Source organism: Trachurus japonicus, chromosome 15 (genome assembly GCF_045865225.1).
Source record: "Trachurus japonicus isolate A0001 chromosome 15, Traja_1.0".
Taxonomy (NCBI): domain Eukaryota; kingdom Metazoa; phylum Chordata; class Actinopteri; order Carangiformes; family Carangidae; genus Trachurus; species Trachurus japonicus.
The window spans coordinates 27,862,446-27,885,573 of record NC_140921.1 but is presented as its reverse complement, the minus strand read 5'-3'; the positions used below and the strand labels follow the sequence as shown (position 1 = coordinate 27,885,573).

Genomic DNA, 23,128 nt, shown 5'->3' with positions numbered 1-23,128 from the left:
AGTGAATCCATCTACTGTAGTTCAGGCATGGGCAACTCATTCCACAAAGGGCTGGTAATGCACAGGCGGCCATATTGGGTCAGTCAACCTGCTCTGACTCCATATATAGCTATTGCTTTAACTATTTGCATAATGTTTTAAGTACATGATTAAGATTAGGTTTTAAATATGCATCATAACTGCATTTTTGACGTTCATAACAAACCAAACTGATCAAGTTCTGGTTATTTTAGTCGAACATTGCACCATAGGCTTAATGCTCTGAGGGAGAGAGTTGACTGAGCCAAGATGGCGGTCGTGTAGTGATGCTGTGTCTTGGGCAGCAGCGTTGGGTGAACCATCTGGTCTTCTTTTTACGTATATATCTATGTGGCTGCAGGTTTTTGTTCCAACCAATCAAGAGCACACAATTTGACCAATCAACAAAAGTCTTAAGACTCAGACCAATTGATTAAATGAGTCACGTCTTGTGTGCTGCTGCTTGGTTAGAAAGAAAACCTGCAGTGGAATGAGAATGAGATCTAGTTCCTCCTGCTTTTCGTCCTCTTGAGGGATGGAGAGATTAGTGTTCCATGCAAGAGATGGTGTGGAAAACTGCTGCAAGTTCTGGTTTCATTAATGTCAAGGCTTTACAGAAGAGAATTAGTGTCTTGCATTCATTATTTCTATAAAAGTAACTTGTGATATTAGTCAAGGATCAGAAAGTTTTCCTGGTAGTGATGGAAGGATCAAGTTAGATGATGTTCTCAGGAGGGAACGTGTGTTCATGTTAGTTTTGTGGGAGATCATTATGGTAGATACAGTGTTTAAACTTCCATGCAAACGTGCACATCTTTGCAGCGTGTGATGCCCACAGACGGGGGTCGTGGTTAGAGACAGCTACAGACATGCTGGGAAAAGTGAAGGGAAAGAAAGAGCACCATACCACAGGGCAAGGGGCATCCAGCCCGTCCAGGCCTGGCAAGCCTGGTTCACCTTTCTCCCCTTTAAAGCCTCGGAAACCCTGTTTGTGAAATCAACCGTTTAAAAAAAAAAAAGCGTGTATCCTCCTCCACTGCTGGACGGTGGGAGGACCTCGGCCTCCGTCCGCTGGACCACTGGCTGCAGGTTTCCTGAGCATGCAGGGAACCTGGGACTGACAGGAGCTGGGCTCACTGGGATGAGTTTGAAAGATTGCTCAAGCTCTCACGCTTGGATTATTTTGTCTTTATTGATGTTATTTGGATTTGGATCAAGTTTGAGTTGCTCCTTTTAGTTAAGAGTTGACATACTTTGGTGATATGTTGACACTCATCAATAGAGCCTGCCTGTTTCCTGTCTGTCTCAATCCTGGGGAAAAAAAGCTCCTCAGGCAGAGTTCTGGTCCAGTCGAGACATTTTCACCCCTGATAAATCTAAATTGAAATACATGTTGCAGTATTTCCTTTGGTCTAATGAGACCTGTCTGATGAAACAAAACATCAATTTAGCCCCCCCCCATATGTCTGTCAGACTGGACTGAACTCCTCTGAGGCTGATTAGAGTCACAGAGCACCAGAGTCAGAGGGCGACCGCCTGCAGAATACCACTCCTCAGAGAGGCTGAAGCTCTGTGGGATGTTGTTGTATTCTAAAACAGTGCTCCTTCCCTTTGACTCGTGGCTATACATTGGACAACTGACATACCAAAGGACAGGGGGCATCTAATCCAGGTGCTCCTTGGTCTCCCTTATCCCCTTTGGCCCCCCTGTTGCCTTTCTTGCCCCTCTCTCCCTGCAAACAACAGCGTATTGAAAAAAGACAAACTTTAGTCCTCCTCATGAAGTCACATAGGAAGAATTACTTTTTTTGTTCTTGCATGTAATTTTGATAATAAGAAAAAATATGCTGTTTCGATTCATTTAAAAGATGTGCGATTTTGCTTTTTAAAAAAGAGAATATAATTTTAAAAAAGTAATTAAGTGTAAAAGGAAGGTTAAATAAAGGGAGGAGAGATTACAGCCAGTGACCTTGGTAAGCAGGTTTCATCCAAACAAAAGACTACCACTGCCTATAACCCCATGTCTCAGTGAGATTACCTGTGTAAATAAAGGTTAAATAAATAAATAAGTTTGAAAATAGACATATGAAGGAAACAGGTAACAAGTATTTTAAATGTTCTGTTTCCCTGCTAACAGTCTGCTGCTTTACACCTCTGATTTGTTCCCTGCATCATGAGGATAAATGTTCTCTTACCTTGACACTGTAGTTGTTCTAAACCAACCAACCATGATTGTTCCCTGTAGCGCCACATTTTTTTACTACAAAATGTGGCAGATTATTACAAAATGAGGTGTTATTACATCATTAGGTGCTAATGTATTACATTATTACATGTGGCTTTACATTCCCAACTCTGTAACAAGGATGTTTCCACAGCCATTGAAAATGACTTACAGAACTCAACCAATTGTCCCTTTTCAGGTGTTTGCATGTGAAGAAAGAGGTATGAACTGTTTTGTGTTTTGGGGAGGAGCTGAGGAGCTGTGTGAACTCAAGTCAATTTCCTCCTAGAAAGATGAATGCATACATTTCTAAAAGGTTACAACACTTGACAAGACATTTCCTACAGCAGCATAAAAAATGAGACTGAAAAACTACCAGATTATAGTATCAACAAGAAAAGCTGCCTACCAAGGTCAAAGGCTGGAAGGGTTCAGATAAAGAAATGACGACACTGTGTGTGGACTAACCTGCTGCAGTGCTCTCCCACTGCTGTCTTTACATCACCTGTTACTGAAATCTCATGTTTTACACTTTCTTGTGATTTGAGGCTACAGTCTGAAATGACTCTAAACATTCAGTCACTGTCACTTCTGTCTTGTAAATGGGTGATTCTTCGATGGCCGGCCCTTTTGACTTAAACACATTTATTCTATTTAAAAAGCTTTTAGCCTGGAACAAAAATCTAATAAAAGATAATTTTGACATCATTAGTGATCTGTCAGTTTTGTGATGGTGATGACAATTTTCGCTTTTTGGAGAAAAAGTTAGTTAAAGGGATACTTCACCCAAAATAAATAATTCACCAATTGTCTACTCACTGTCATGCCAAGGAAGGGTTTGGAGAACTTTTTGAGTCATCAAAACTCTTTTGGAGTTCCAGGAGGGGTCCAGCTGGCAACGAATTTTCATATAATGGCGGTGGATAGAGTTCACTTTTGAATCGTCCAAAACACACACTATGAAACATCCAAATACCTCCATACTGCTCGTCCGTACTGACCCAAGTGTCATGAAGCCGCCACATGAAAAAGTTGTTCGCAAAAAATGAATTTGATCTCTGTTTTTAGCCTTGTTGTAGTAGTAGCTCCCAGCGGCTCTGTTGATGTGTATAATGGCGCATTTCCACTAGCACGGCTCGGCTCGACTCGGCTCGGCGCGCTATTTGCGTGTTTCCACTAGCACGCAGTACCTGCAACCAGGTACACTTTTGGTATCACCTCAGCCCTGGTTCCAAGCGAGCCGAAGCGTTACTAAAACGTGACGTCAGCCGACTGCCTTCCACTGATTGGCCGATGAGTGTCGTCACTGGAAGCGACGACCGACAACAGAAATGTTCCTGCTGAAGCTGTTATTACCAGAGAATTTCTAATATTGGGACTGGCTCTGTTATTACGTGACTTTATTAAGTTTTATATTTTTTCATACGAGAAAGTAACTGTTTAGATCCCCATGTGCGGTTAGTTTATCCAAACGACGGCTCTTTAGAAGTTTGCCCCGATGTTTTTGGGAGAAGTGAAGCTCCAGGTCCGAGCAGCGACCACGACATCACAGAGGCAGCAGCCCGGCTCCTGACGTGCTCCGCCGGCCAGCCTACCATCGTCACCCCGAGGAGAAAACGACCGCTAATTAACTTGCCCGATGGCTTTTAGAGGTTTACCACCGGCTGGTTAAACTCTTTTTCGGGGATAAATGTTTATCTCATTAATGAAATCTAACAATTGTGGCTGTAGCAGAAGTTTGTTTGTGGTTAGACAGAAGAGCAGCACTGCCTTGGGGTCTGTACGCACAGAAAACACCACATTTACATCAATCAGGGATGCAAACAGCGCGCCGAAAAGCGAAACTCGCTTTTTTCATGACCAATTAGGTGACTTGTGTGAATCGTTCAGATCCGAAGAGTTTTTGTTTTTGGGAGGGGGGGTCTCAGCTGGGGTCAGTAAAATGTTTTTCTAACAGGCTGACGGTGACAATCACGTGAAACTGAGGCGAACTCATTCATGGTTGTCTCTGATTATACTGGTAACAGCCGACCTCCAATGTAGACGTGCGACATGCGCGCTCATTAAAGTGGCGCGTAACATCCCATGTCTTTATTTATTCAGTTTATTTTAATAGTAATAATTATGGCTATTCAGTGAAGACCTAAAAATCAGTATATCCAAAATTGAAATATTGCAAAGGAATTTTTTTAAAAAGCATTTTTAAAATAGAAATGTTGGCCTTCTGAAAACTATGTCCATCTATATGCACTCAATACTTGGTTGGGGTTGAACTACTGGAAATTGACTTTTGTCAAATGTACTTATTTGTTAATGGTGAATACCCCCCCCCACCCCCCGGAAAATTCCTCTCTTTTTTGGTCCTGACCCGTTTGCATCCCTGATCAATAAATAAATGTTTTACAATGAACCAGGCCAATCTCAGAGCTGGCAAGACTCTCCGGTAAGGCATATTGAACGGTTAAATGCCGTTAACGGGACGAGAGCAGTCAAAACGGCGGTTTAAAGCTAGCTACAGTGAGGGTAGGTTCACTTCCTGTTTACAAAGTAAAAGCACCAATTCTATCGTAATGGCTTTCCTTATGATAAAAGGCAACGGGTGTTTTATTTTGTGAAAATAACCGGAAGTGCGTTGCTCACTACGGCTAGCTTTAGTAACGCCGACTTCGTTGAAACAAAATTGTAAACAGCTGGTATTTAGTCAGATTTTCAACACGTTGGGGATCTAAACGACTACTTTCTCGCCTGAAAATGTTTCAAATGTTGCTAAAGTTATATATTTACAGAGTTTAGAGCGTTGCTCGGCGCCGTGTAAATGACGTCACGGCGGCACTAGTGATACTCAGTTGTAATGGAAACACAACCAAACCGAGCCGAGCCGTGCCGCGCCGAGCCGTATCGAGCCGAGCTGTGCTAGTGGAAATGCGCCATTAGATTTGCTGCGAGATGTTCTTTTGTAGTGAGGTAAACCACTGGATGTATGATGTAAACACGGAAGAGCTACTACTACAACAAGGCTAAAAACAGAGATCAAATTATTTTTTTCTGAACAACTTTTTCATGTGGCAGCTTCAGGACACTTGGGTCAGTACAGATGAGCACTATGGAGGTATCTGGATGTTTCATAGTGTGTGTTTTGATTGATTCAAAAGTGAGCACTATCCACCACCATAATATGAAAATCCAATTCCAAAAGTGTTTTGATAACTCCGAAAGTTCTCCAAACCCTTCCTTGGCATGACGGTGAGTAGGAAATTGATGAATTGTTGATTTTGGGTGAAGTATCCCTTTAAGTTTTAGACTTGCTGGCATAACTCAGTAGCCAGCAAACAATATACACTGAATATATATAAATAAAATTAAACTTCCTATTTCTGAACTTAAACAAAACAGTAAGTTCAGTAATGATGCCTAATAAACAGACTCTCAGATCAGGATACATCAATCTGCAAATGACTCATATTTGTAGAGGTCAATAAGTCATGACACTTCTGCCATGTCTGGCCTTGTGCCCCTGGTACTTTCAGTTGAATAGTAGTTTGAAAAACCTTTATTGCTCTGAAACAGTTGGTGTGATGGTAATGACGCATGTGATATTTAAAGGGATAGTTCACCCAAAATTGAAATTTCACTCATTATCCACTCACCCTCATGTGGACTAAGGGCTGGGAGAAGTTTCAGAGTCCTCCGTGGCTTCTCTGAGTTACAGGGGGTCTCGGCGTAGCAGTGCATGTCCATATAACGGTTGCAAATGGATACCAACTGTCTTCGTAACAAAAAGACACACCAAAAAACATCCAAATACCTCCATGCTGCTCGTATGTAATGTCCATCTTGTATTGAAGCCCCAAAATGCGAAATTGTCCCAAAAAAAATGTAATTAGTCTATATTTCAAGCTTGTTTGTAGCGGAAGCTCCTCTTCCCGGTTCGTCAAATTTGGACGAACCAGGGTCTGTCCTCTTCCCAGTTCGTCCAAATGTGACGATCCGGGAAGAGGAGCTTCGAGAAGCTTCCGCTACAAAACAAGCTTGATATATAGACTTATTTAATTTTTTTCAGGACAATTTCGCATTTCAGGGCTTCAATACAAGACGGACATTACATCCGAGCAGAATGGAGGTATTTGGATGTTTATTGGTGTGTCTTTTTGTTACGAAGACAGTTGGTATCCATTTGCAACCGTTATATGCACATGCACTTCTACGCTGAGACCCCCTGTAACTCAGAGAAGCCACGGATAACTCTGAAACGTCTCCCAGCCCTTAGTCGACATGAGGGTGAGTAGATAATGAGTGAAATTTCAATTTTGGGTGAACTATCCCTTTAACTTTACAAAATGTTTTAATTGTCCATATATAAACCAAATAAATTTGAAATGTGTTTCTACAAGTTCTTATGTGACAATGCAAAGTTAAGTTTGAATGAATTTAACATTTTATTCCTTTACTTCAAAGACAATGTTCAATAGTCTGGGTTGGGGACAAATGCAAAACAAAACAAAACAAAAAAATTAAAATGCCATAATTGAGAGACAATTCTGTTTTTTAAGAGCTCAAAACTCCCCTAATTGAAGAATCACCCAAATATATTACAGAGCTGTCGCCACCTTGTAAATTATGAAGCTTTTTTTGTAACAAGGCTTCAGAAATAGCAAATGAATTGATGCCTATTGTAAAAGCAATAGTTATGTATGTATAGTATATGAAGAAAGGTTCTGATCACTGTGTGGACTAACGGCTCAGAAACATGCTATCGTGTAAGTACAGTATATCATACAGTTGGACAGTGATGGGAGAGCGCTGCTTGCTAATTTGGGGTATGGGGTCAGAGGGTCAGGGGTTGGAAGGACTACATGAAAGCTTGCAAGGGAGAGGGAACTGTTAAGTAGGAACAGGAGGAGTAAAGAGGAGGTGTAAGAGCAGAATGATTAACCAAGGCCAAGGTTTGTGAGAGGGAGAGAGGGCAACCCAGCAATAAACAGAGCCACGGGCCACAGAGCAAGGTGGAGGGAAGGAAAAGGGGATAAGAGGACCTGCGGAAACAAAAGGAGACAGGACAAAGAGTAAAAACACCAACGCTATCCCATAGCTGCGTCTGCAACACCTTCAACTGGACTGGCACATTATGATTGGTTGGTTTAAATCATGGACATTGGAAATATCATTTCTTTGGACCTGAGGCCAGTTGAATGTGCTGAGAGGGCTTATGAAATGTGAATACTTAAAAGATGGGAGTGGAAATATTAAAAGAGTCACATGTTAATGGGAAGGAAACAGACATTCTCTTAGAGGAGGGGAATGTGGACATTAAGGAAAAGACTATCTGATAAAATACAGACAGGAAATGAAATTCAGTTTTTATACAGAGAGCCAATGTAAGGACTAGTTCAATATTTCAGAAGATATTCTTATTTACTTTATTTCCAAGAGCATGAAGATGGATACCAGTCTCATTTTAATGTAAGAAGCACAATGCTGCTCTGCTCTGGTTAGTGTAGATAAGGTGCAACAGCTAGTCTGCAGCAAAGCATCTGCAGTGTGTGTGTGTGTGTGTGTGTGTGTGTGTTTGATAGAGAGAGTGACACTTCACTGAACCACAAGAACTTAGAAAGCACACTGCAGCCAACTATTGTTCACAGCTAAATAACTACAGCACACAGCTCCCTACAAAGGACCGACTGTGATTTGTTCATTGGTGTATGTAGAAGTCCAGTCCATTCAAGTGTGTAAATGTAGAGAACCTTCTTCTCCAGACTTCAGAGGATTACAAATGTTGGGGTCAAGTAGCATGCAAGGATACAAGTAATTTAGGCAGAGTGAAGAATAACTAACTGGAGTGTGAAACAAGATGTAGACAGGAGAGTCTGAGTTCAAATCAACTGGCACTACAAAATAAATTGTATAAAACATTAGTATTGCAGCAGCTACCCTCCACTATGTTTTCAACAAAACCATCAGGCAGTGGTCTGGGACAACATCTAAAATCTAGAAGAAGTGGATAACACCACTGAGATAGGAAATACAGACTAAAGTCAGTCTGAAGACAGAGGTGACCTCCAGTTTGAATATGTTGCCAAGCTACTCAGCTCTGTGGTACGAGGGTCATCTTTCATCTTTGTTAGCATCTTTCCTCTCACTAACATGTGGACCAATCAGTGATCAGGGATCACCCATTTCCAGCAAATCTCTCTATATAACTGTGACTCTAACTACTGTAACTGTTTTTAAATGAGACTGATATCCAGCTTCTCTCAACTATTAGTCTAAAGTGCTACAGTATGACAGCAGCTTAAAGCTACATTCTGAATTAAATCTGAATCACAGCTGTCTCAAGATCAAGATGTTTTCTCACCATTATCACCACCTATAGCTTTTCTTCAGCTTTTTATTTCACATATCCTACATGAGATCATGTTGGAGATCAATACAACACTCAATAATGCAATTCAATATTACGTTGAACGCAAATATCACACTGACCTGATACTGTATCAAACACAAATAAGGTGTCTACAGTATGAGATCTAATGTGTGTCAAATAGCTGCTGTGCTATGTTTAAAAGTGCTTAAATATTATAATTAATATCTTACCCGGTTCCCTTTGAGTCCTTGTGGTCCTACTAAACCCTACAAAAAGAAACAACAAATTGTATTAGTTTATCTGTCTGACTGCTGTGGGTGCAAGGACAAAGGTTTTATTATTATTATTTTTATTATTATATAATCATTAGTAACTCGCTGACAATGCCCACATGGATAATGCATTATAAATATAGTTAGAATGTGTTATAATTGGCTTATAAACATGTATAACTATCATTATAAACACTCAATCAATAATGCTTAATCATAATGCTTTATAACAATAAGCATAACACATCATACAGCATTTTATAATGGCTTATGAGGTCAAGTATTATAATAGAGTTATAATGCTCTAAATTGTGTTATGCTTATTGTTATAAAGCCTTATGATAATTTATGAGTGTTTATAATGATAGTTATACATGTTTATAAGCCAATTATAACACATTCTAACTGTTATAATTGGCTTATAAACATGTATAACATTAACATTATACATTATAAAATGCTCTATGATGTGTTATGCTTATTGTTATAAAGCATTATGATTAAGCATTATTGATTGAGTGTTTATAATGATAGTTATACATGTTTATAAGCCAATTATAACACATTCTAACTATATTTATAATGCATTATCCATGTGGGTATTGTCAGCGAGTTACTAACAATTATAACGTATTATAATACCTGACCTTATAAGTCATGATAAAATGTTTTATAGTGTGTTATGATTATTGTTATAAAGCATTATGATCATTTATGTGTGTTTATAACTATAGTTATACAGTGCTAAACTGCATTATAACTCATTATAAGTATGGCTATAGCCTAATGTGTTATAAAGATAGGCGTCAAATGAAGTAGATAGCCAACATGAGCTTTAAAGGGATAGTTCAACATTTTGGCAAATTGGCCCATTGCCATAATCCCTACAGTTTTAGGAGTAGGTTCATTATCGGTGCGAGCTATTTTTAGAACGGGCGGAGCAGAGCCGCGAGTTGCTCAGAGCTACGCTACAGAGGCTAATGGGATTTCTTGGTTTCCCCCATTAAACTCATCAAATACACAATCCAACAACTCCAAAACGCTCTGGTGGACAAGTTGTGACCTGCACAGTCACATTCAGATAATAACGGAACGTTACAAGACGGAGTTGTTTTCGAGGTAAATTCATGCAAAACTGCTGATGTGCGTTCCTGTCGAGGGCAGTCGGCAGTCTCTGCATTTACCTTGAAAACAACTCTGTTTCACAACTTGTCCACCAGAGCGTTTTGGAGTTGTTGGATTGCGTATTCTATGAGTTTGATGAGGGAAACCAAGAAATCCCATTAGCCTCCGTAGCGTAGCTCTGAGCAGCTCGCGGCTCTGCTCTGCCGTTCTAAAAATAGCTTGTACCGACAATTAAAGGTAACGAACGTACTCCTAAAACTATAGGGGTTATGGCAATGGGCCAAAATGTGGAACTATCCCTTTAACAGCTATTTAAAGTAGTTTCAGTATTGGTTTTGTGAGTCCCTGTAACACATAATGTGGCATAATGTCTTATAAACATGTTGCTATCTATGAGCTAAAATATTCTCCTTTTGTGAGGACTGTTTAAATGTGAACACAGGCTTACAGGGATGCCTTGAGGCCCAGTTGGTCCTGATAATCCTGTGTCTCCCTTTTCACCCTGTAGCGAAAGAGAGAAAATCCAAAGTGTATAGTCTTCTAAAACTCATACATTCATTCATTCAAGAACTTTTTGTACCAAACAGAAGTAACTCCATGAGAATGGGACGGAGAGACATCTGTGGCTCAGAGAGCTCACACACAGATACTCACACTGTCTCCCTTTGGTCCTGCCGGCCCTGGAACACCTGCTGGTCCTATTAGACCCTTCAAAAGAAGTGGAAAATAAATACCTGTCAGCAGATACACACAGGAAACACTAGAGAAAGAGTTAAATCAGTAAATCAACAAGCTGTCTAGTGGCCACAAAATATAATGACAGGTCGTTCAGATCAATTTTTTGAAGTTTGGAGGGAAAGTGTTACATCTTCTTTTTTTGGCCTTGTCACATGAAGCATTGAGAAAGCAAACTTGTAAACAAACTGTTAAAATAAAAAGGAGGAAAATGAATAAATCGTCAACAGTTGCATTTCTGTCTGAGTAGCAGTCAAGATTGGAGAAGAAGACCTCGCATCTCAGGCATATCCAGTACGCACAGCTGTGTAACTGCACTAATACATGTCAGCATGCAGTACAAGCATCCCTGCATGCTCCTCATAGACTCTGAGACAAAGCAGCGTCACAGCCGGCTGCTGGAACAGGGGCAGGATGCAGGAACTGTGGAGGCAGGATTGAGAACTGAGGATTTACAGCATCATGGAGAAGAAGCTCAAAACAGTTCAGAGCAACGATCCACCTCGCCTGCCCCAGGTGGGACTGAGAGGAGCTAACTCAGACAGGGCAGGGGTGCACATGATATGCTTTAGTTAATGGCAAAATAATAATATTTTTACATAAACCACATTTTCTTGTGGTGACAAATTACACTTTTGTGATGTTAGAATGCTATTTCTCCTTTTTGTGCCTGATGGATCCTTAACCATGAGGACATGTCTTAGTTGAAGGCCTTTCCTTTATGAATTTCCACTCTCAGTGAGCTAGAGATCAGTCAGGTGATGGTTTACTAGTACAATATTCTGAGTTCATCAATAACGCAGGTACAGTACTGTGGGTTATATACTGATAAAAACTGAAAACTGGTTCTTTCTACATTTGAGAAATAGTACTTTCTTTTAAAGGAGACATATTCTGTCCCTTTTCCACATATTAAAATAGTTCCCAGGTGTCTTAAAGACATGTCTGTGACATGCTTCGGTCAAAATACCCCAAGGATCAAACATCACAGCTCTTTTCATCCTCTCAAAACAGCCCTGTTCAGAACAGCTGGTTTCAGTGCCTGTCCCTTTAAATGCAAATGAACCACTGCTTGCCCCGCCCCTTCTGCTGGTACCAGGTAGGGGTGGGCTTATGCAAATTCAAAAACTAGTTACATCACTTGAAGACAACTGTGGGAAAACCACATGGATTTCAATCTAGGGAGCCTGAAAATTACAGATTTTCTTTGTCAGTTCTCTCATTTTGGAGACCAAAAGACAAGACAAACACCTAAATATTTGTTTAAGAGCCTTCAAAAAGTGAAATCTAACTTTGGAGGACTGTGACCATGATCTCATGAACAACTCTGTTGTTTTCTTTGAATTTATTTATTCCTACACTTAATATTTAAATATAGGAATTTTGTATTTATTGTGTTTGTGTGTATTCTGCTGTTTTTCTATTTAATCTATCTAATTCCCTTTGAGTGCACCTTACAGCTTTTAAAATTTCGTCTGTCGTGACAATAAATCTTGAATCTTGAATGTATATGCATTCATGTGCACGCATAAAGTTGAACAGTTGCCGTGACACTAGATTCGCCACGTCAGCGCATCCTCAGACCTCAACCCTGACCGGTGGTGTCCTATCAGAGCTACTTCCTGACGGAGAAGAGACAGGACAAGCATGGGAAGCAGGCAAGGAAGCAGACATGACAAGCAGACTGAGCAGACACCAAGCAAGCTGTACAGTAGCAGGTGGGTGGAGGAGGAAGAGGAGAAGGGTGGGGGCAAGGAGGAGGAGGAGGAGGGAGGTGGGTGGGGGCGGGGGGGGACCGGAACAGGACTTGCGCCACTCACCACTGGACCTGGTCTGCCGTCTAACCCATGAGCCCCCTGTATCGTGTTGTACACAGTTAGAGCAGAGATGAAAGGGGAGAGGGAGGAGGGAGGAGGGGGGTGGAAGGAGGTGGGGTAATGGGTTTGGGGGTGGGGAGGTGGGGGAGTGGGGTGGGGTAAGTGAAGCTGTGACTCAAGTGACTTCAAAAACACATTTAGATGATGACACATGAAGGGTGATGGAAGTAGTGGAGGTAAAGTGAGTGACAGTCATAATGAGTAACACACATTCAGGTGGTCGTCGTCATGACATCACATCATATTCGGAGATGTTTCTCCTCTCCAGGATTGGAGGAGAAACATCATGACAATCCATCGAGCATCTCTCCTAAAACAGCTGCTTTTACTGGTCACTGTTTTCAGCAGCAGGTGAATCCACATTTTGTTTTCTAGTGAGAGCTGCTGCTGCAGAACAGCTGTATTGATGTGACTGAACTGGCAACACACTGCAGAGTGTTAAAGCTGCACCGAGGGCTGAAGGCCTTAAAGGACAAATGACTCACACAGACGACAGAGGGAAACAATGAGACAAACATCATGTGGAAAAAAGAGTGGGATAAGGAGGAGGAGTGTGTTGTGTAAAATAAACAATTCATGAATCACTGTCCTGCCTGCATTGACTGTCCTACTATAAACTGCTGCATTATTGAATTATCATTAATGGTGCATTCATGAATAAGCAGGATTTTACTGTCGAGCTGGAGTTAGTTTTAAAGGGATAGTTCAACATTTTGGCAAATTGGCCCATTGCCATAATCCCTAATAGCAGTAGGTTCATTACCTTTATTTGTCGATGCAAGCTATTTTTAGAACGGCGGAGCAGAGCCGTGAGCTGTTCAGAGCTACGCTATGGAGGATAATGGGATTTCTTGGTTTCCCTCATCAAACTCATCAAATACACAATCCAACAACTCCAAAACACTCTGGTGGACAACCTGTGACCTGCACATTCACCACGCTATGAGATAATAACGGAACGTTACGAGACGGAGTTGTTTTTCAGGCAAATGCATAGACTGCTTGCCGAAACGGGAATGCGCATCAGCGGTTTTGCATGAATTTACCTTGAAAACAACTCCGTCTCATAACGTTGCGTTATCATCTCATAGCGTGGTGAATGTGCAGGTCACAACTTGTCCACCAGAGCGTTGTGGAGTTGTTGGATTGTGTATTTGATGAGTTTGATGAGGGAAACCAAGAAATCCCATGAGCCTCTATAGCGTAGCTCTGAGCAGCTTGCAGCTTCCACTGAAAATTAAAGGTAACAAACCTACTGCTATGACTATAGGGATTATGGCAATGGGCCAATTTGCCAAAATGTTGAACTATCCCTTTAACTATGAGCATATGCTACCAGCTCATCATTTATTTGGCATGTAAAACAATTTATAAACGCTAAAGCTACCAAAAACATACTCAAGTGAAAAGTCTAATATTCACCTGTGGATCTCTGGATTTCAGCACTACATTCCAAAATCAAACCAGTTAATTATCTAGTGAAGAGTGGTCAGATAAATTGGGGTGTGGAGTGGAAGCTACCAAGGCTCCATTAAACCACTGCTCAGGATAAAGAGACTGTGTAAGTTGGCAAAACATTCAAATCCTAATTCCACATCCACCACCTCATTCTTCCAGTTCCATTCTATACCAAACTAATCAAAATCAATCCACTGATGCTAACAGTTAGATGAAAAGAAAGGAACAACACAAAGGGATTACATGTGTAAAACTGGTGAATGTGCAACTCTGAATAGAGATACATGCTCCCAATACAGAAATGTTACAAGACATAAAGTTAAAGCTTACACAAAAAAGACAAACATAATGTTGAGTGTGTAACATGTATCTGTAACACTGCTAGATAATATTCCATAAATAATGATGAATCTTTTGTCTCCTGAACATTTCCTCTCTTCTGATTTGTTCATTCACAGTATGTTTCTCTGAGCGATGTGCTGTCACAGTAGAGATTGTATTTTTCAAAGTTCTCTTTTTGCATGATTATACAGAATTCTCCAGGCCGGTGATGTTACAGTGGTTCAGTATCATGCCCATGGAGACTTCATATTAACTTGATCACTTGATTGGATCAAATAACTGATCTACTGCTCTCCCTCCTGAGCCACGGCCACCCAGCGTGAGTTTTTGTTAATGATGTGGTCTGAATGTATGGTTGACTCAAGACCCACAGTGACACTGTATCAGTATAAAAACAACCCACTTTGGCTGACACTTTATGAAGTGTCAGCCAAAGTGGCAAGGCAAGGCAAGGCAAGGCAATTTTATTTGTATAGCCCGTTTTTACAAACAGTTTGTCTCAAAGGGCTTTACATGGCATCGTAACAACATCCTCTGTCCTTAGACCCTCACATCGACTGAGGAAAAACTCCATGGAAACCCTTTTAACAGGGAAAAGTCGGAGAAACCTCAGGGTGAGCAACAGAGGAGGGATCCCTCACCCAGGACGGACAGACGTGCAATAGATGTTGTTACAGACAAGAAAACAGTTTACAGTTTGTCACAGTGGGTTGTTTTTATACTGATACAGTGTCACTGTGGGTCTTGAGTCAACCATCATGCCAACATGTCTGTGCTGAAGCAGCAACTACAAAAACTAAACATTAACAATAGGAGAGAACTCAAAAGACAAAGATTTGTGAAAAGTGTGAACTTACAGGGAGTCCAAGATGGCCTCTGTCTCCTTTATCGCCTTTCTGACCTGTTGCTCCCTTCTCTCCTCTGATGCCTATGCCTGGCTCGCCCTGAGAGACACAGTGAGAGAGAGTCCCATTGTTACACTTCTACTGCAATGTAACTGTGTGAAGATTAAACAACATGAGGAGCTTGTGGATATTGTTTAGTAGAAATATGTCTCACTTTAGGCCCTGAAGGTCCTTGAGATCCCTGGATGGCACAGAGACAGTGGGATTACTGACAGTCTGTACTGTTTTCTAGTTTTTACCACAGCATAACACTGATAAAGTAGTGATGTCAGGAGATAAATGAGCCAAATTAAACTGAAAACAACTTAGTGAGAGTTTACAGTAGGTCGTAAAGCCTACACACAGATTCAGTAGTAATAAGACATTTGACTCACTGCTGGGCCAACTGGTCCTGAAGGTCCTGGGGGCCCTGGAGGGCCGTAGATCTAAAAGCACAAACAGAAGCAACAGGTGTTAATTGAGGAAATACAACTCAAACATGCTGTGTTCTACTGTCCTAATCAGACCTGTGGTATAATGACCAACACTTACAATTTCTGACCTCGCTCCTTCTCCAGATTCACCTTTAGGACCCTGTAATAACAGGAGGCAGAGATACACAAAGACACAAAGTTGACAATCGTCAAGCAGACAAATTGAAGTGAACAAAGCTTAATCAACACATTTATTTCACACAGCACAGGATACACAATGTATTCTAATTTTCCTCCTTCACCATGCCAGTGTAAACCAACCCCATAGCCTCCTTTTCAGCCATAAAGTCATCCTCATAGAACAAGGATGAGGAGAGGGATGTCATGATAATGACTGAACATTTCAGTTCAGGGACTTATGATTTCAACCAAATGAATTTAAAATTAAATATAAAGCATAAAAGTTGATTTTCACCATTAAAACATGGGATTAAATTAAAATCTGGATTCACTTGGTCTTCATCAGCAACTGAAGTTTGCTGAGTTGCAGTGATAATGGCTGAACATTTCACTTATGATTGCAACTGAATGAATTCAGCTAATCTCAATCACTTGTACAGACTGACACTCTGAGTAAGACAACACCCACACTTGGAGCCACATTGTTTTGTGGTACTTCCATGTAGAGACATGGTTGGAACTTTAAATGTCTTACAAGCCTTGGAGTTTTTTGTGCAAACCTGGTCCTGTATATGTGTGTGTGTGGGGGGTGTTTGTATGTCAATGACTCTGTTGAAGCTACTGTTGAAGATCAGTGGTCATATCAACACTGCCTTAAGTGAAAGTAGAACTATCAGTTCCATAAAAACTATCACCAGCTTTGCTTCTGTACTTCTGGATGAATGCTATCATCTGACCTGGTGTCTGCCTACCATGCACTGCTCCCTAACAGTCTCAAATACCATGCATCCGCCTATGTTAAGCACACGCACATCTTAAAGGTTGACCCTTTTTGCATTTAAAATACAAAAAGTAAATTAAAAGAAATTGGCTGAACACGAAGTACTTGGAGTTTTATAAAAAATACTGTGTTTAGGGACTTATAGTGTTGCATGTCCTATGTCAAAAAAGTTAATAATAATAAATAAGTAAATGCAAACTGAGTGTCTCCCTTTACTAGCTGTCACACATACACATATATAAAACCTAACTCTCCATGTAGCACCAGGCTACAAATAGCATAGCCACATGTAGGGATCCCTGCCACAGAGAATTCAAAGTTAAACTCAGTGTCGATCCTGGTCTCTTCTAAGATTGTCAGTCTGTAATTAGATAATAACAGGACAGATGCAAAGACCCAAGGCCTTTCCCATGGGTAATTATGGCTGTGGGCATTTGGCTTTGGTCAGGAAACCCCAGGCAATGATGTGGTGTGGTGTGGCGTGTGGTTAATGCAGTTACTCACAGGTAATCCAGGTGTACCCATGTCTCCCTTGGGTCCTGGGAAGCCCATCATACCGCTCTCTCCCCTGGGACCTTCAGGACCAGCTGGGCCTACGAGACCAGGCTCTCCAGGCTTACCTCTGGGCCCCTGAAACACATGTGCTCACGGTTACTGGACTGACTTAACCAGAATAAGAAGTTATGCTGAGATGGGCTCTTCCCATCACCATTCCCATTTTGTCACCACAATTAATGGATTTCTATCACACATATATATTCACATAGCAATCGCCTGGAAAATCGTACAGAAAACTGATGAAATCTTACCTTCTCACCATCCAGTCCTGGTGCACCTGGTAGTCCGACTTCCCCCTGAAGACACACAAAGGCTGGATTACCAACTGGCCCTGGCAGACCCACATGGGCCCCTGATAAACTCTATATTAGTTGGTTTCAGGCAGATCTGTGTTGGTGATGCTGTGTGTTCTTCAGGTACTAGCTAGAGCAAGGCTTTAGAAAGGCCAGAAATTAAGAAGTAATTTTTCTGCTGGCAACCATATCCAAGTAAATAAGAGGACACAGTTCAATATGAACCAAGGTGGGCAGTGTTGCATTTTCATTTAGTCAAACAGTTACAACCAAATAATGTGAAAAGCCTGGGACATATACTGTAACAAACTCCAGTGTATGATGACAAATTATGAGAATATGAAATCTGAATGGACATTCTAAAAGGACTACCTTAGTACCAGTGGTGCCCGGGGGCCCTGGAGGTCCAGGTAATCCAGGAGGACCCTACAGGAGGAAGAGATCTCGTCATTAAAAATAATTTTGAGTAGTGGGTTTGTGATAAACCCTAGACAGTACTTACCATCAGGGGTATGTTGTGAATATCCTGTGAAGGAATATATTGTCAATATTATATCATTCTTTAGTTCTTCTATATGTGAGAAAAGTACAACTACATCACAGTGACATACGTTTTCATTGTTCTGGATTTCAGCCTTCCCTGGCTCCCCAGTTGGGCCTGGAGGACCCTGTACGGTGGAAATGAAAATCATTAGCATAATGAAAGTAGACATGTGGATGTATCATGTCAATACTACAAAAACGAGGTCATGAGTCTGGTAGTCAGAACTTACTCTTGGTCCAGCTGGGCCTTCAGGACCTGCTTCCCCCTAGAGGTCAAATCAAGGTATAACATTAAGATTCTCCATAAACATTCAGTTTGATTGTGAAAGAAAATGTTATAGTGATTTGTATTACACTTATCCTGGTGTAGACCTGGTTAATGGAGTTGATCCATATGGCTTTTTCACCAATTTATTAGTAAATAGTATCTAAAAAAATCTATATTTACTGAGTGAACATCTTAATTTATACATTGTGGGGCACATCCTGAAATAAATCAGAACGCAGAGTTGCTCAAAGTAACTGTGTGTGGCATCTGTAGCTCTTAGGAAAGTTTATATTAGTATTTAATTTAACAAATACCAACAAATCAGTAGCAGTAGTGACATAGCAATGACTATAATAAAGCTACACTTAAGAGCGAGGACATTGGGTGTCATGATACTGAGGCTATTTGCAAAGAATTCTTCAAATTAAAATGTTGTTTCAGTCTCTTCATGTGTGTCCTACCTTGTCTCCATGGTCACCCCTTTCACCCTGTGTGAATAATATAAAACAGTGACTTGCATGAGCACTAGTTTTTGTAAGAGTGTTAATCAATAAACCATGATGAAGGACGTGGTGTACATCTGTGCAGGTACCTTAGGCCCCATTGGACCTGCAAATCCTGGTGGGCCTGGTTCTCCTTTGATTCCTTGAGCTGCGATGCTTGGCTCTCCCTTCTCCCCCTGTCATACAAACAGAAATGTGTCAACCAGAACAAAAATAATAAATAAAAATAATATACAGCAGCCAAAAATAAAAAATAAAGCATAAAAGTTGATTTTCACCATTTAAAAAATGGGATTAAATTAAAATCTGGATTCACTTGGTCTTCATCAGCAACTGAAGTTTGCTGAGTTGACATGGACATACTGTAAGAGAGCTGTCATTATACAGTATGACCTTTCTTAGGTGATTGTATGATAGGAATATGAGGGGAGATGGAAATTCCTGTCTCTGTCAAAGATGATCTCTGGTGTCAGATGAATATTCTTGATGTTTTTCCTCTTGCCCACTGACACCTGGCTTTTCTTTTTTTTTTTTTTTTTTAAGTTTATTTGTCATTTCATTATAGTACAGTGTGCAGTCAATGCAATAACATTCATTTTGTCCTGGCTTTCTCTCCCCTCGTAAAATGCAATACATTGGTGGACCGAACCACTTCAGCTTCAGGGTGAACAAGCAGAGTTCTTCACAGGACAGTTTGGGTTTTTTGACGTGTGGTTGTGTGAGGGAGCCAAGCACAGTCAGTACAACTTGATCAGAATCTAATGTAAGTAATGTACCGAGTGCATGATTGTAATTTACAGATTGTAATGTACTGACTTTGCAGGAAAGCCTCACACAACCCCACGCGAAAATCCCCAACTCTCCCTTTAAGGTGTTGAATGATTTGTGGTTTGAAGACTGTGTGTGATCTGTCCAGCCCCATGATGAAGATGTTTCCCTGTTGAGCTAGTAGTTTTTGCCCTGGTCTTAAATCATGGTGATTAGTACTTTCAGCTGCACCTCCTTCTTTCCAGCTTCTCTCACCATGGACAGTGAAGATATATTGTTACATCCATGACAACTGAGCAAAGTGAATCCATTGATGAATACTGACAAGACTATTAAAGGGATACGGCAACTTTTTTTTTCGTGTCTTGCCTCACTCCCGAGTCCATGACCAGCAGATAGACACCATCCTTTCAACTGTGCGTGCAGTAACAAGGGAGATACGGGCAGAGCTGGCGCACCGCTAATTAGCTTAGCTCAAATGCTGGAAGTGCATAGGTAGTGTTAGCCTGCCTCCTACCCAGACGAAATCAGCAGTCAAAAGCTTATTTAATTTTAGCTCTAAACTCTTTAAATATATCACTTTATCGACATTCAAACATTTTTAGGTGAGAAAGTAGCCGTTTAGATCAGCAGTGTGTCGTTAATTTGTCTAAATACCAGCAGTTTACAATTTTGTTCCGACGAATTTAGCGCTACTCAAGCTAGCCGAACGCACTTCCGGTTATTTTCACAAAATAAAACACCTGTTGCCCTTTACATACAGAAAACCATGACGATAGAATTTGTGCTTTTACTTTGAAATAGGAAGCTAACCTACCCTCGATGTAGCTAGCTTGAACCAAAATAAACCGTCTTTACTTGAACCCTTCGTTTTGACCAATCATACCGGCATTTGATCGCTCAAGATGCCTTACTGGAGAGTTTTGTCAGCTCTGAGACGAAGATCGGCCCGCCGGTTTCCGTTTAGAGTTCCTGAAGAGTTTCTCTGATGACTTTAGGTTGAGGCAGGCTAACATGCACTTCCAGCGTTTGAGCTAAGCTAATTAGCAGTGCGCCAGCTCTGCCCGTATCTCCCTTGTTACTGCACACACAGTCGAAAGGATGGTGTCTATCTGCTTGTCATGGACTCGGGAGTGAGGCAAGACACGGAAAAAAAATGTTGGCGTATCCCTTTAAGCAGACTTCAGTCTTTCAGGACAATCTGACAAACAATGATCCAACAATCCATTCTTCCTTGAATGGACTGACTGACTGCATGTGTGAGTGCTGTTAGAAATGAATGACATACCATATGATAACATCTGTATACATTAAAACAAACAAGAATTAGCCACTCCACTTGTGCACCAGACATATAATGGCTAATTCTCCTGTCCAATATAAAGCCCTAATCACTCCACAAACACAGAGCGAGACACGGCTCACAGCACAGAGAGGCTGAACCAAACAACACTTCCACTGGACCTTTGACAGTCACAAACACAACAACAACAGTGATGTGATGGAATCTCTCCTGTTAGTGGAACAAGGATGACTGACATTAAGAGACACAGCGGATGCTCCAGGCCTACCCTGTAGCCCCTCTTGCCAGGGATGCCAGGGGTACCAGGGATGCCAGCCTGGCCCTTTCCAGTGGAAAAAAAACAGTTATGACCCGCTGATCTCACTGGGTTTGTAATAACTGCCACACAAACACACACACAGCATACCAGCATGAATTTACCTTCAACCCAGGAGAGCCTGGGAAACCTGAATCTCCCTACAAAGGTCAGGTGCCATGGCAGACACAGAAAAAAGAAAAACAGTTATGAAATTTGGTGTTATAAATCACATACAGATGATTTATAGAAGTGAACCTAACACACAGGCTGAGACCATGCTCCTGAGCCGCTGTACGAAGTGGCAATATTTCTCAAAGGAAAGTCAATCAAAGAACCACAAAGAGACACAAAACGACCAGAGAAAAGTGTCGTTTTTTTTTTGTCTCTGGGATTTTTCATGTCCTGGTTCACATGCAAAAATGCACTAACAAAACTGTAAAATTATGGGTGCATATAGTGAAGTGTAATAAAAAAACTGTCAGTAATTAGCATCTATCAAGCGCCAGATGACCTGTATGAAATTAGTTGTTAAAAATAGAAAGCACAACACACTCATGTAGGTCATGTGTGTTCCTGCTTCCATTTTCAGATGAATGAGTCGGTGGCTTAAAGTTGATGCACAGTCACAGCTGAAACCACACAAGCACTGATAGATGGTTGGCACAGGGAGTTCCTACATTCCTATTTGCCCCAGTGGAGATATCAACTGTGTGCCCTGATGCCTAGATTAAATTAAATTGAATTAATTTTAATTGGATTTAGTTTAATTTAATTTTTGAGTTTGTCACAGTTGATACAATGGAGTAAGAAGAGAATAACAAGTCGCGATTACAAGTGATACTCTGTTCAAGGCAGCAACACTTTAATTGCTGGCAGTTAATTTGTTAATACATAGAAGCCAAGGAGTTTAGGAGAAGGTGAGAGCTCAGTTTATTTGTTGGGAGCTGACTGCACCAGGCTCGGATACAACTGTTAAATCACACAAAGAGAAAGTAAACACATTAATATGTGTTACAGTTCACTGTGTAGTCTTTGAACAGCAGGCTACGGTTGTCACTAATATGTTACTAATGTTACTAATGTTACTAATACAGGCACCATTGTTACCATTAATCACAGTCACATGACTATGCTGCTACAAGCTGGAATAGGCTTCTCTGAGATGCACATTAGATACTGTTTATAGGTGACTATGATATTTGTACGACAGCTGGAGGGTGGAGCGCTGCTGGACCTCCACTACCCCTGCTACCCTCAGAAAACCCTCCACATACACACAACCCTCACCCCCAAAACCTGCTGCCCCCAAACAGTAAACATCATCCCTTGCTGCTTGTTTTGCCCACTTGTTTTCATGTTGTTTGTGCTGTGTATTCACTCTTCCAGCTTGGTTTTAAAGGGAGTTCCGTTATTATCTTATAGCGTGGTGAATGTGCAGATCACAACTTGTCCACCAGAGCGTTTTCGAGTTGTTGGATTGTTTATTTGATGAGTTTGGTGAGTTTGGGAAAACAAGAAATCCCATTAGCCGCTTAGCGTAGCTCTGAGCAGCTCGCGGCTCTGCTCTGCCGTTCTAAAAATAGCTTGCACCGACAATTAAAGGCAACAAACCTACTCCAAAAACTATAGGGATTATGGCAATGGGCCAGTTTGCCAAAGTGTTGAACTATCCCTTTACAGTAAGGTATGATTACCAATTTCTATTTTTACAGCCAGGCAGGTCCCTCTGCTGGCATCTAATATAATTCAGGTATAGGTTTGTATCAAACCCACACGAAGGATGCACATTCAGACAATTAAACAATAATTTAAATGCCAAAAAGTAGCCTACATTAACACATTTTTTCTGGAAGAAGAAAAAGTAACCCTAAATCCCATTATCCCAAAGTCATAAAATCAGGTG

At 41.0% G+C, this 23,128-nt stretch overlaps 1 protein-coding gene across 1 annotated transcript in view; it reads right to left on the bottom strand.

Annotated features, from left to right (window-relative positions):
• col13a1 (collagen, type XIII, alpha 1) overlaps positions 1–23,128 on the bottom strand; it is a 52,328-nt gene that overhangs the window by 2,199 nt on the left and 27,001 nt on the right. Inside the window, exons 20-39 of the mRNA XM_085800859.1 lie at positions 21,348–21,383; positions 21,196–21,249; positions 18,946–19,032; positions 18,815–18,841; positions 18,316–18,351; positions 18,154–18,210; positions 18,045–18,068; positions 17,915–17,968; positions 17,501–17,545; positions 17,196–17,321; positions 15,849–15,890; positions 15,692–15,742; positions 15,472–15,498; positions 15,270–15,356; positions 12,556–12,591; positions 10,655–10,708; positions 10,449–10,502; positions 8,834–8,869; positions 1,665–1,751; positions 926–1,003 (exon numbers count right to left, since the gene is read on the bottom strand). Coding sequence (XP_085656985.1) covers positions 926–1,003; positions 1,665–1,751; positions 8,834–8,869; positions 10,449–10,502; positions 10,655–10,708; positions 12,556–12,591; positions 15,270–15,356; positions 15,472–15,498; positions 15,692–15,742; positions 15,849–15,890; positions 17,196–17,321; positions 17,501–17,545; positions 17,915–17,968; positions 18,045–18,068; positions 18,154–18,210; positions 18,316–18,351; positions 18,815–18,841; positions 18,946–19,032; positions 21,196–21,249; positions 21,348–21,383 — 1,098 coding nt within the window. The remainder of the gene's footprint in view (positions 1–925; positions 1,004–1,664; positions 1,752–8,833; positions 8,870–10,448; positions 10,503–10,654; positions 10,709–12,555; positions 12,592–15,269; positions 15,357–15,471; positions 15,499–15,691; positions 15,743–15,848; positions 15,891–17,195; positions 17,322–17,500; positions 17,546–17,914; positions 17,969–18,044; positions 18,069–18,153; positions 18,211–18,315; positions 18,352–18,814; positions 18,842–18,945; positions 19,033–21,195; positions 21,250–21,347; positions 21,384–23,128) is intronic.